The sequence below is a fragment of the Pleurodeles waltl genome, chromosome 6, assembly GCF_031143425.1.
Source record: "Pleurodeles waltl isolate 20211129_DDA chromosome 6, aPleWal1.hap1.20221129, whole genome shotgun sequence".
Taxonomy (NCBI): Eukaryota; Metazoa; Chordata; class Amphibia; order Caudata; family Salamandridae; genus Pleurodeles; species Pleurodeles waltl.
Genome location: NC_090445.1, coordinates 705,136,992 through 705,151,778, shown reverse-complemented (window position 1 = coordinate 705,151,778; position 14,787 = coordinate 705,136,992). Strand labels below are relative to the sequence as shown.

Below are 14,787 nucleotides of genomic sequence, written 5' to 3'. Positions count from 1 at the left end.
ACGGCCGAATGCGATGCTCATTCCCAAATTGCGAGTCAGTACCGACTCACAATTTGGGAATGCGACTCGCAAATAGGAAGGGGTGTTCCCTTCCTATTTGCGACCTCATCGCAATTCAGAGTTGCTTTGTGACTGCGAATGCGTTCGCAAACCAACTCGCAGCTACCACCAGTGTCACACTGGTGGTAACTCACTCACAAAAGGGAAGGGGTCCCATTCCCCTTTGTGAATGCCGAAAAAAACGAAACCAAATGGTTTCGGTATTTTTTTCATTTTGCAACTTGTTTTCCTTTAAGGAAAACGGGCTGCAAAATGAAAAAAAAAACTGCTTTATTTAAAAAGCAGTCACAGACATGGAGGTCTGCTGACTACAGCAGGCCACCATCCCTGTGAGTGCAGGGACTCGCTATGGGGTGACAAAATGCGAACCACCTCATGAATATTGATGAGGTGGGTCTTTGCGATCCCATAGCGAGTCGCAGACAGTGTCTGTCGGACAGACTCGCAATTTCCGAGTCGCAATCTCGGGCCTACCTACATCTGGCCCTAAGTCTCTTCCCAGTAAGGATACTGGACTCGAGTTGCAGACTACAAATTTGTGTAATCCATGGATGTTACCAATCCCAACTTGGACCGGATCTGTAATCGGATTTGTCAGGAACTGATTTGCTACTCCTACCACCCTTATGGTACACCCCGAAAGTAGTAATTTCGCAACCTCTGCTCTTCTGACTGTAGAGCATGTAGCTCCTGTGTCAACTTGGAACGAAACCTTATGATTCATCACCTTTCCCTCTACATAGAGTCCCCTCTGGTCTACTTCTAGGGACGCTGCAAGTCTGCACTCCTCACTGTCTGAACAATCATCCGACCATTCATCATTTATTCCATCCTCACCACGCAATGGGAACTGTTGTACTGTGTTATTTTGACTCATCGTTTGACCTGTGACCTGTTGAGGAAGCATCACCTGTTGCTGTCCCATTGGAGCCAATGGTGTCTGCATTTGCTGTCTAGGTACCATAGGAATCTGCTGTTGTGCCTGCTGCATTTGTGCTGGTTGAACACGTGGCATTTGCATCTGTTGCACAGGTTGGAGACCCTGCATCTGCACCATGTTATTCTGGAAATTTGGATTTTGACCCCTCATTTTTGGACCCCTCACATTTTGAAATGTACTGACATAATTGCTTTGTTGAACAACACCATCCTGCACCACCATTGGGCATTCCCGGTTCCAGTGCCCCACGCCCCCGCACGCGTGACATTGTGACACCCTTTTCATCCCCTGCACATCATTTTGAACTACAATAGTATTCATATCTGGACCACGGTTCACAAAACCTGCTCGTCCTCGACCTCTTGGTTGTGCCTGAAACATTCCATTTCCCTGCGGTTGCTATTCCATTTCTCTGCATCCCTGCTTGCGCTGCCTTAATCTGCATCACCATCACCTTCTCTTTCAACTTTCTCTGCTTTATTTCAATTTCGTCACTACAGTATTTCGCATACTGCAACACCTCATCAATCGGCTTCGCTTGCCAACAGATCAACTGATTCTTAATCATCTGGCTAATTTCTGGTATCAGCCCTTCAACAAACCTGAACACAAGATGATTCATGTCTTTCGGCTCAATGACCTCAGTGCCACTGTAGTGTTTTAATGCTTTCAACAATCTCTCATAGTAAGCATGAATCGACTCCTGTGATGCTCGATCAATTTTCTGCCAATCAGTTACTTTCGGCTACACTTTCTGCTTCAAAAACTCAATCACTGTCTGATAATACCTCATCACTTCTGCAGACGGTGGTCCAGTAACCTTATCCCTTGTTGGCTCCTCTGTTGGCCAATCTACGCCCCTCTTGCACTCAAGCCATAAGTCAGGTGGAACTATAATTTCAAACAGGGTATTCAAGTCCTCCCAGAGACATTTCACAAGCTTCACAAATCTGTCCTTCTGCTGGTACCATTCTATTGGCTTCTCTCTCAACCTGGGATAATCATTTGTGAATGACAGGATTTTACCCCTAGACCACGGTACATAGACTAGAACCCCTCTGGCTGTTTCTCTCATTGGTAACATTTTTATTGTCCCTGTGTCCGCTGCGGCTTTAGCCTGCTTTGGTTCCGGACCATCACCTTTCTCTTTATCTCTCTTCTTTGCCCATCTGCCATCCCATTTCTCTAAGGCTTTCCAAATTTGAGCACTCTGCAGTATTTCTTTAAGATGTGCCTTCATTCCGGTAGTTCTCACGTGATCAAAATCTTTAGGCTCAAAGTCTAATCTGTGCATTCTTTTCAAATGTTTAGTACTTGCAATGTCTATGCCGTATTTATGCGCCAGGTTTGCCTACCTCTGATGCACCTTGCTCACTTCTTTAGTTATTTTGGGGCACAGATACCTCAATTCTGCTTCCGTATATGACTCTAGTCTGTTCACCCCCATTGTTCCTTCCACTAGTTCCATGGCTTCTACACCCAGTCTCACAAAATTCAGGTATTCTTCCCTTTCTGACTTCTCTGCAGTCATTGTAGTAGTCTGCGGAGTGTTGAGTTTGTCTAACCACTCGTTGAATTGTTGCGCTGTTAAGCCTTGCAACAAAGAATTTCCAGACTGCACCATTGGTGTCTGTGTCGTATTTGTACTCATTACCTGTGGGGTTAGTGTTCCCAACCCTGCTTGCCTCATTTTCTCCAAAGGAACCCCAATCGGACTAAAGTCTAACAAGGATCCAGACCTTTTGACGGTCTGTTCTCCCTGCAAGTGTCCTGTGGACCCTTCTCTTATTGCCTCTTGGGTCATTACTCCCTGATCACATACGCCAGGAGTACCTTACGCATACAGTGGTACTGGTGGACCAACAGTTATTGGCAATGATATAGCAGCTGGTGTCTGACCAAGTCGCAAACCCTGTGGAGGATTAACTCCCATAGCTTGATTCATCATTGGTGCTGTAGCTACTGACTGCGGTCCTGCAACTGAAGTGTAACTCTGAACCATCTGTTGCTGCAGCTGGGGCAGCAATTGCGGAGTTGGCTCAATCTGCACAAACTTTGATCTTGTGTATACCGGATCAGGCGGCACCATCAGACTCGTAGTTGTTTCTAATACTGGAACATCAGGATAAAGCCTATGAATCTGTGATGGCTGTAACTGTATCTGTGTGTCTGGCGCAGTGGGTACACTGACACCATTCTGTATCAAAACTGTATAACTTGTCTGCACTGTACTTGTGATGCCCTTATTTTGTACCGGGGCTTCAGAACTCACACTAGTGCTCTGTACATTATCATTTATGGCATATGGTGGAGGGCGATCATGTAACAAGTAATTTTGAAACTCTTCATCGTCTGAATCATCTGCGTCTGCCCAAGACCTCTGAGTCTCCTTTGGCTTACTAGAGCCCTTGTCTGTCTTACAAGTGGCTTTCTTTCCCTGTGTCTCATCTTTTTGTGTTATTTCCGGAAACATTTTAAGTCCGTCAACTATTCCCCTTCTCCACATCTTGGTCTCATTATTCCATCTAGCCTCAGCTAAAGTCTTTTCTGCTCTTTTCATTCTCCTTTCAAATTTCTGATGTCTTTGTCGTATGGCCATCAAATCCCAGATTGATAATGCTTCATACTGAGCTGGTCTCGGAGGTGGTTTTTGCATACTTAACATAATTAGCAAATTTTCCAAAATTCTTACATTAAACGTTCTGTGTTCCGGAAACGCCAAACATCCCTCCTTCTCTGTCAATTTGCACCACAGTTTTAACCAAAGACATGGCGTGACTCCCTTCTCCTCCATTACAATATAAGCAGGAGTACCCTCAGGCGGTGTAGGTCCACCCACACTCGCTGTAATGTATGTATCTCCCATCAAAGCACTCTTCAGAGCCTTGAAAAACCTAATTTTTCCGTCTTTTATTTTGTTTTAGAATCTAATCAGGAAGTGACTTTAATTCCCAGAACACTCTTCACCCACCTTTCTCAACCAACTGCCTCTCACGGACGGCTGCCAATCCGTGCGTGACCCCTCTCAGCAACTGACCTATCCCAGCGCGGCTCTAATGACGTCACACTCACACACACTGCAGCTGACAAAGTCTTGCAGCTTGTCCTTCTCACACAAAACTAATGCAGAATATTGTGAGCACCTTTAACAACAAAAACCCAAATTTGCGGGTTTACTACAGGAAGGGTAACAGAATCGCTTCAGAACTTTACAGAGATTTCACTTGAAGCAAGCAGAATTCGACCCGCAAATCCTACTCTCGACTTGTCAATGGTTTGTTCTAGTGCACTTTAGAACTTGCCAAATCTCCATCGAAGGTTTCATTCACACAATTTGACTCAAACTCGACTTGTCAACCACACCCGATTGACCTATTAAAACCACACAAATTACAACATAAACCCAAGTGTCTCCTACACTTGTCAATATACTCCGGAGTCTTAGACCACTACGGGTCCGTACATCACCAACAACCACGTGGATAATTTTTTTGCACAAAGCGCCACACTCACATGAAGTTCGCCAACTTCCCTACTCTCATACTGCGAAGTACGCCCACTCCTACTAAAACAACAGTACCTGACCTAAATCCACACAAACTTCACAAATCACCTGCAATATGCCTAAGCTGAGCAAGTGCAAATTCTACACCACTCATGCTAGAACGCCGAGAACATACCCAACTCACTTAGGCGAGCTCCAAGATTCTGGGAAAAGTCATGGGGAATTTAGAAACGCATCATACCTCCAATTTGCATTATCTCAAAAAAACAATTTTGAACAATGTTCCTTCGTCCTAGGGCCCCAAAGGGCCTAAACCGTCGCTCTGCTACCAGAACTGCTAACGCGTCCCTTTATGACTAATTTGCTCACTCTGGCACTCGTTAGGCCAATGAATCTTTTGACCCTGATTGAAGACAACTTAGGACGAGATAACTAATCAACATGTCAATCAATATGTCAATAACGTCATCAATGTTTACCATAATAAGACAATTCAGATTAGTCAAAGACATTAATAAAACTCAGAAACCACCATGACCTTGCAGTCATGAATAACCACACCAGTTTAGTACTATTATATGAAGTTTATTCCCTATTGATTACAATTCAACTAGTAAGTTTATTAGTCTCAAATCCAAGAAACACATTAGCATAGTCACAATATGGCAACTCTGATAAGATTTCATCAAGGCAAGAATCACGAATATTAGGATATAGCACGACGTCAACATAGGTTATCCTTAGCAGAGTGTCATTATCACATTATTCAACAAAGCATAGATTCAGTCATTTGTCTATTTGCGTCTGTTTAGTGTACCCCTCATCTAACCTCGAATTAGCATTGGCATGTTGGGCTTCATGCAAAACTATTTAGCAACACCAATTTAGAAAACATCTAACTATGGTCTCTGTCAAAAGAAGCAGTTGGTACCTAGAAAGGAAAAGCAAACAGACAATTACAATTTCATTGTCATATAGTTACCCTCCGTATTAGGTCAGCAGACAGATTCAGTCTTCATCCTCAGGACATCAGTTGATTCACCATCAGCCAGGAATTCAGCAAAGTTCAGTAGGGTAGGGTAAAAGGTACTCCCCTCATAAGGAGGTAAAGTACAAACGGGCAGGGTCAGGACAAAGTTGATTTGAAGAACCAAACAGCAAAGTCTCTATGCAGAGTGACAAAGGCCCATATTTATACTTTTTGACGCTAAACTGCGCTAACGCAGTTTAGCGTCAAAAAGTTTTGCGCCGGCTAACGCCATTCTGAAGCGCCATGCGGGCGCCGTATTTATTGAATGGCGTTAGCCGGCGCAAGCAGACCGGCGCTGCCTGGTGTGCGCGAGAAAAACCACGTACACCAGGCAGCGCCGGCGTAGGGGGGAAATGGCGCATGGGCGTCTTAAAATGGGGCAAGTCAGGTTACGTCGAAAAAATCATCGTAACCCGACTTGCGCCATTTATTTTCGACGCCCATCCCCCATCAACATGACTCCTATCATTGTAAAGATAGGAGTCATGCCCCCTTGCCCAATGGCCATGCCCAGGGGACTTCTGTCCCCTGGGCATGGTCATTGGGCATAGTGGCATGTAGGGGGGCACAAATCAGGCCCCCCTATGCCACAAAAAAAAAAAAAAAAATACTTACCTGAACTTACCTGAATGTCCCTGGGGTGGGTCCCTCCGTCCTTGGCTGTCCTCCTGTGGTGGGCAAGGGTGGCAGGGGGGGTCCCTGGGGGCAGGGGAGGGCACTCTGGGCTCATTTTGAGCCCACTTGTCCCTTAACGCCATGCCTGACCCAGGCGTTAAAAAGCGGCGCAAATGCACCGTTTTTAGCCACGCCCACTCCCGGGCGTCTCTTTTGCCCGGGAGTATAAATACCACGTAAAGGCCTGGGAGTCATTTTTTAGACGGGAACGCCTCCCTTGCATATCATTAACGCAAGGAAGGGGTTCACGCTAAAAAATGAGGCACATTCCGGGAACTTTGGCGCTAGACGCCTCTAACGCCATAGTATAAATATGGCGTTAGTTGGCGTTAGTTTAGCGTCGAATTTGCGTCGAAAAAAACGACGCAAATTCGGCGCAAACGGAGTATAAATACGGCCCAAAGTGTCTGGGTCAAAGCAGAGTTTGCAAATGGCATTTTCCCTCTCTCCTATCCCTAGTCTCCTAGTCTAATTTACTTCCTTGTGTCAAGGGTTTTTATCCCTTTTCTGTTGTATAGTCCCCTAAATTTTAATTGGTTGCGGCTGGCACCCCACTATCTCCCTCCAATAGGGTTTCAATTACTTCATTAAAATTGTCACCCCATAACAGTTCTCACGTAGTTTATTGGTCCTTATGATTGACGTCTCCAGCAGGTAGAATGTCCGGTATGATTTCATACTCTTGTGGTCCTCTTTGCATCTTCAGTCAGTGGTTCCATTGTCTGTACCGGTTCAGACGACCTTGTACCTGCGACTAGTCTACACTGTTGCATTCAGCAAGAATGTTTCACTAAGCAAGTCGAATTTAATGAGAACGGATCTACTACAATTACATTCCTCTTCTAGCTTTGGAAAAATACGAGTTCATGTCCTTCAGCAAGTCAGCACACTGTACGTTAGAAAAACACATCTAATATGAAACCGGGCAGCTAGGCCTCGACTCATGCTAACTAAGGCCTAATGATTTATTAGCAAAACTTTAACATATAACCTTTTATATTAGTGCAAAATCATACTTTAACATAACATTTCATCATTATTGATCAGTTTCATTAGTCATTGTATATATTGGCGGCCACTCCCCGTGGGCACAATTCAAGCGCACGTTAAGCAAAATACATTAATACATTTTCTATGCAGCATTATTATACATTAGTTCATAAATATTTTATATTAATTTCTAAGTATATAAGCTGCGCTCTCCCACTAGCAATGTCATTTTTTTGGCATTTAATACGTCACACAAAGTCAATTTGTGTGACTTTGCTTGGCTTAGTGGATGCAAAGTAATGCAACATAGGACATAGTCTTACTTAGTGTTAGATAGGCATTGCATGAGAGAAGTATGAGTGTGTCTGTGCATCCATCCATGTATTTTGAAGAAAACCCAGATTTACAAAGGCTTGTAAACCTGGTTTTGTGCGAAATGACTGCCCTACCAACAGAGGCAGAACAATTATAAAGAAATATCTTCATTTCTCCTTGTCACTTTCTCTTTCCGTAATTGCTGTACACATAGAAAGAGGTATATGCCTCCACAAATTGTTTTTGTGCAAGGAAGTAATTCCTTCCTGCACAAAAACAATCCTTCCTCTAATGCAGGCACCCGTGTACCATAGATCAAGAATGAATATGTTAGTGCAAGTGCACCAGTGCATAGAGAGAGCTGAGCTGCCATAGCTTTGTAAATATGGCACTGTTCACCTCTCTCCTGTCCTTGCGACACAGCGCAGCAACTTGCATTGCTGCCCTATGTTGTGTATGCTATTATTAACTATGCCCCTTAGATTTAAACAGGGTGTGAGGTAAATTGGTGTGGTCTGCACTTGTCACTCAATACTCACACTCAAGTATGGGGCATTAGTGCCCCATTGGAGGCAGGAAGTTGGAAAGAGGGAGCTTGTGTACTCTTTATTATTTAGTTTCGCCATCAAATTGGTGCTTGGGTTAAATGAGTAAAAGTCTTAGCAGCCTAGGACATGTACTATTTGGTGAAAATTATTTTGGTCTAGAAAAGTTAAAGTAGGTTGTGTAGGTTACTTGATTGCTTTCCATACAGTTCCTAAATCCTCTACGATTCAAATAATGATTACAGCATAAAATATAAATAATAAGGAATTAGAAAAGATTAGGCTTTAGGGTGCATTAGAGCGATCTTTTCCAAAACTGATGTTCTAAAAATGTCCATATTGTTTTTCATAATGCAAAATTTAAAAGATATGTTTGTGAAATTACGAGGTCATTTTGTCAAATGAAATTGAAAATGATCACAGAAGTTGGTTGGTGCAGCCTCACAGCAAAATGATTTAAGTTATTGTGAAATTATCAAACAAGGATTAGTATTCCGTATAAATTCATTTTGAAAAGAGTAGTAGTAGTAGTAATGGTATAATAGTATGTTGATATTAACAGATGCGTTTTACAAAGCTTCAGATAGTTAGAAGTGACTCCAGAGCTGGTACGCTTAGATGTCATGTAACACAAAATATTCTATGAGATAGAAAGTGATTGAGTAAGAATGGAATGTGTATGTTTGTACATTATGAAGCACAGTAAATTGCCAATCTATATCGGCTACATTGTTCGGGCTATAATTTATTGGTAAATCACAAGTGCATTTCTTGCTTTAATCTGCATTGTTATTGATGGACTTCTATGATTGTGTTATACTTTTGCATGTCAGTTCTGCTGTTAGTGCTTCACTTTGTGCCTCGCTGTAATAAATACAGATTTATAGATGTGTAAGAGTGAATAATGCAGATGTTTTCCACTGAGGGCCCCTGAGTATCATCAAATGGATAATGAGTGTGAAGCTTGAATTTTCCATTACATCACTGAGACCCGGATGTCAAAAACGTCTGTTATTCACTTTTCATCCACATATATGTTAGGCTTGGCCACCAAAATCGTTTGCTACTGATTTCAACAGCCATCCAGGGAAGAGGAATAATGTGGGAGTCATGCATCACATATCCTCTAAAAATGCAAAAAAAAATCCTGGCCTCCTGCCACCTTCCCCCACCATCCTTTGTGCTTTCACCTCCCCTCCCAATGCTGTGCTCTTTGGAGCAGAGACAACACTGCACTGAAAACTCTCAAAGAGCTGAGTTAGAGCAACCTGGAATTCCATTATAGTATACAAAAAAGTGATGGTTGTAATGCTTGAATTAATCTCAACCACAGTTAAATCCCTTATGGCCGCATCCTAGTCTGTCATTAATTTCCACACTATGCCACCTCTGCTGGGACTCAACCATGTGCAAATTCTTGAACTTGCTCCAGTAGGAACAGTCCAGCCTGAACTGCCAGGCCATGTCCTCCCTTAGCTAGAGTATAAGCCAAGCAAGACAGGTCTCACCATTATTAGATCTCATCAGTCAATTGTAGCTTGGGGTAAGTGGCACAGTGTTCAAAGGACCAACATCTGGGTATACATACCCCACTTATGGCATCACACTTAAGTACACAAAAATCGATGAATGGAAGGATTGAATTTTCTGAGCCACTGGTAATCACTCGCCCATATCACAGTCCATATTTATTTTGCACACCCATGCCACTTCAGTTTGGACCCAGCTATAAGGGAATCAGACTTGACTCTGCTCCAGTAGGAATGGTCCAACCCCACAATGTTAGTGCACAATACCAGATTTTTGTTGAACTCTAAATTGTGCCAACAGTCTTACACAAGACACTTCCAGGTCTCCTGAAGCAGGTGACTTTGTTGAGGAAATGCGGGGGGAGGGACTGTCGGACCAGTAGTAGAAGCAAACACCAGCCCAGCAGGAACACAAGTATCAGTATTATAGCACTGAGGGGGTTGGACACTCCTCAAAGGTGTTCAGCATTATTTAGTAACAGCTCCTCCATTCATAAAGCAATTATACACATTAGTGAAAAAACACATAAATATTAGGCTTTCATCCTTAGTTTAGGGGCAAATAGAGGGTCCAAACATACAGAAACATCTGGTGGTAAGGAAAATGGGATGCGTAGCATTACATATCATAAATGCATGTTTGTCTTAGCTAATCACAGTTTATCTCTTTTCATGCCAACCTTCATGCTGCCTTGAAAGCATATTCTCCACTCACCCAAAGGACCATGTTCCTTTCAAATTAGATATCCAGGTACGTTTTCACCCTCTTTCAGACCTATTATCTTAAGACATTGTTGCATTATTCAAATCTCAGTCCTACCCATCTTCTGATTTAGCCATGGTCAGTACTATCTCCATTCTGTTCCACGACCATGCTTCTTATAGCCCTATTCATCCTTTTTAAAGTTTTCAGTCTTTCATAGGCCTAAGTCCATTCTACCATACTCATGTTCAGTGCCCACCCTGAAGATAGACCAATTACACCTAGTATAATCATTAATTTTTCAAAGACCTTCCATCTCCCTAGTTCATCAATTCGTACCTCAACTGCAACATTTATTTTAGCAGTCAGTTTGCAGTCACCATTACCCTCCCAGTCTTTTAGTCACTTGGGAGAGTCTGAGACCCAATCAAGGAGTGTTAAATTCTGTCATTTGTATTTAAAATGTAGAGAGAATTGGGTGTCTGTGGTCCAACTGAGAACAAAATATACAAAGTCTACATTTATGTGAAATAATCTGTAGTATTTTCCTGTCCTAGACTTGAGCCATCCAATAACTGTGTTTATGATTACATCGAAGTCTACGATGGACCGCTCTACACATCTCCTTTGCTCAAAAGGATTTGTTTGAGTTCATCATACAGCTTCACCTCTTCATCAAATAGCATGACTGTCTTGTTCTCAAGCGATGGCAGCACCACCTACTCAGGATTCCGTGGCTTCTATTCTGCCATTGAACCAGAATATAATGAGACCGGTAAGTTCTCAGAAATTGAATTTATGACTACAGAAAATGAGGCAGTACCCGATAGAGGGGCAGTGTACCCTGTAGAAAAGGTTTTAACAACTTTGAGTGGATCATGTCTCTCCACGAAAGGCAATTTTATGCACATATATTTAGACTTGTAATAATACTTTTAAACATAATGCCTAGCTGAATAGATGACTTGTTCTCCTACTTGAGTGCTGGAAAAGCTGTTCTTGAGCCTGCTTTTTTTGAGTCTGCGAACAGGGCTATCAACTACTACTAAATAACATGTAGATGTAATTGACTGTGTCCATAAATATTCAAAAGTATTCACTGCAATTATACTTCCTCGCTAATATCTCGCCATTGAATTCAGGGTTGCAATTTGTGATCATAAATCACTGACAAAGGAGACATGGTTCTTCAAGGACTATGGGCCTACTTACGACTTTGGAGGATGGGATACTCTGTCACAAACATGACGGATATCCCGTCCGCCGTATTACAAGTTCCATTATATCCTATTGAACTTGTAAAACAGAGGGTGGGTTATCCGATCCACCAAGGCTGTAATCAGGCCCATGTCTTCTGTTAAGCATGAGTGTCGTACACATAACAATATAATGTCTAGCAAGGATTCTTATTTATCCTATTATGTGCAAAGTGAACTGAGGTTTTCTGACTTTACTGTCTAGGTGACAGCACTGAATGAAGATAAATTGTCTTTATTTCTAGGTAACCTGCCCCTCCAGAAGCAGAAGGGTTTTCGTGATCAACTTCTGAATCACAACATTCCTATCTGTCCTAGTTCACACAATCAGAAAAACAACAAATCAGGGATTTGTGCTACAATAGTGAATACTAAAACAATAACATTAGCAATTGTTATGGTGCAAGCCGGGATGCAACAGCTTATGTTGTTATGTTATGCCATGCTATATGTTTCATGTAGGCTGCACACAAATTGCTCCTCAGTACTAGTATTTCCAGCACATAGTGGAAAGTTGAATATTGATCATCAGTGAAGAAGAGAGACTCAGCCGGGCCACCCTCTCTGTGGCATTGAAGAAGGCCCCCCATCTGGTTACATCAGGAAGGGGCAAGAACCCCCATCACTCTTAGGCTAACATAAGAAGCTTAAGGAGACATGAATCATATTGTGTCTTGCAAAAATGGAGTCTTGGCCCCTGCAAGATTCTATAAATACGTAAAGTGCCTGACCCTTGGCACTGCTTTCAAAGTAGTCTCAGGCATTATATAGGGCTTGTTTCTACCTTTAATATAGGACTTTCAGGCCTTTCACTGCCTCACCACCCTGCCTGAATCATTGATTACTGGACGAGCCCTCCTGGACTTTCTTTGAAAAGACGTGCATTTGCGTGCTTTGCTAGATTTGACAGATTCACACTTGACATCTGGCCTCTTTGGCATTAGCTCACCAACACTAATAGGCTTGGCAGTCCTTAGCAACCACCACTCAAATATTAAGTCCTCAACAAAAAGTGGGTCTGGACTGAGCCTCCTTGATACTCTTTGAGGCAAGTCCCAGCATAGTGTGATATGTAGTACACATATTAGTGAAAATACTTTGAAGATGACAGAAATCACTATGCTAGATGTCATACAGCAACCACAGTTCAAACCTGTAATGTGACATTGAAGATGATAACCTTGTGTGGAAACCAGTGCACAATGTTAACACACACTACACAATAGCTCATGGATAAGCACAATACAGTGTTCATGCGGTTAAATTGTTCATGAATTTCTAATATCCTCCAAGCCCAAAACACGTCCACGATGGAAGACAATTTACCAATCCGATGCAGTACAGACAGGGAAGTACAGGCTTTTCTAACAGTTCGTATTTGCAGACCTTTAAATGGACATAGTAGCTTAAAACGATGGTTGCACTCTTCCTGCCAAAACAGGTTAATTTGTATTTAAGGTTCATGACTATAAAGGATTACAAACATCTGACGCACCATAAAAAAAGCAAAACACAGCTGCCACCAAGGGCCTGATTTATACTTTTTTAACGTCTCATTTGTGTAATTTTTTGATGCAAAAGTGGCGCAAACTTACAAAATATAACTGAATTTTGCAAGATTGCGCTGCTTTTGCGTCAAAATATGATGCAAATGCGGTGATAAAATACTATAAATCAGGCCCTAAATGACGAGGGAAACTGTTAGTAATGAAGCAGTGTTTGGACTTTGTGTGTCAGCTTTGTGGAAACCGAGGAGTTATACCTCATCAGAGTGTCAGCGTAACACATGGGCACTGATACCAAATCCACACACATTCAGCACAGATCACAAGGTTCTTTGGACAAAGTTGGCATGCTAGCCAAGCAAATGCTGGAACACTGCATACTGAAGGGCCTGTGAGGAACAAAGAAATTGTTTGAAAAGTAACAAAAGTCAGTGAATCAAAAGGTATGACTACAAATCACTACTGTCATACCTGCACTTTTAAAAGTTGATCTGTCAAGCAGGCTCCCTCTATTTTTGGTGATGATATGAGGGTTCCCTGTAGGTATTTACGAGCCCTGGTTGAATGTTCAGCTACTTAGCTTACTGTCATGGTGAGGAGTAAAGCTGCTTCTGTGTCTTAGGGCTCCTTGGTCTATTTCGTGGGATTCCAGGAGGGGCACAGTCAGCAACAGTGCAGACCAGCAGAGATTCAAGAGGGCTGTTAGGCTTAGTCTCACCCGGGGGAAATGGACAGCATGTTAGCTTCGTTGTCTGGATTTCACATTTAAAAAAAGGGCAACACAGAGTACAAACAACATTCAAAGAGCTACATGGTACAAGTACATTATATTCCCACACCTGGGCAGGTTGGAAGATGTTCACTTCCAGTCAGTGTCAAATGCATCCTTATAATTTCAAAGGACCATTCAGTCAAGATGGACCAGTCTTTTCCTCTGCAGATAGGAGTTTGGCAAATCCTGTAGCCAATTTTCTGGTGAGAAAGTCTATGGATTCCCTCCAGACAAGCTAAAATGGAGAACATAGTAGGAAGAAAGGAATATTTTAAGGAGTCTTATACAAACCCATGTGGTGTAGTCGGTTTAATATTCCTGGTCACATTTAGTTTAAGAACATTGAACATCCCTTGATGTCTTGAACAAACTCTTAAATCAGAGTAGAATCCTCTGAATGTTCTCTGCAGGAGGTGTATTATTGTGAAGGAAATTCAGCTAGTGAACTAGAGCACTCAAGGAATGCTTGTGCAACCAGTTCACTTGATCTATTTTCCCTAAGGCTTATGGAAGTGATGATTGTGCATAATATATCTGAATGTTAGATTTAATACAAAAAACATGAACTGGTCCCTATCTACCCCAAGTATCTGGACTTACATTACAAAGGCAACTGGCAGGGAGCTAAGCACCACTAAGGATTATGGTGTCACTAACCAGTAGCCACGCAGAAGTGAGGATCAAGAGAGACTACCCCCTTAAGACTGACGATGGGGAGATCAATTGTTTATCCCTCACCTGGTGGCTTACCTAAAACATAGCCCTAAAACTGCAATCTTCAGTTTGGGGGTCAAGTGATTAGGCGCGTCTTCTCAAACAGTACCAGATATGTAAAAACACATGGTGACAGTATGGCAAAGTTGCACCCTGGGTATGGGATCTGTTTATGAGCAACCTCAATTGTATGTACTCCATTGATGTGTGGTGCCATTTCCATTAAGCCTGATTCTCAAAAAAGCCTT

At 42.4% G+C, this 14,787-nt stretch overlaps 1 protein-coding gene across 6 annotated transcripts in view; it reads left to right on the top strand.

The window, feature by feature from the left end:
• Window positions 1-14,787, top strand: part of LOC138300185 (deleted in malignant brain tumors 1 protein-like) — a 499,499-nt gene that overhangs the window by 477,404 nt on the left and 7,308 nt on the right. For all 6 annotated transcript variants that reach the window (XM_069239172.1, XM_069239171.1, XM_069239174.1 and 3 more), the window contains one exon: window positions 10,850-11,067. In XM_069239172.1, the coding sequence (XP_069095273.1) occupies window positions 10,850-11,067 (218 nt within the window). The remainder of the gene's footprint in view (window positions 1-10,849; window positions 11,068-14,787) is intronic.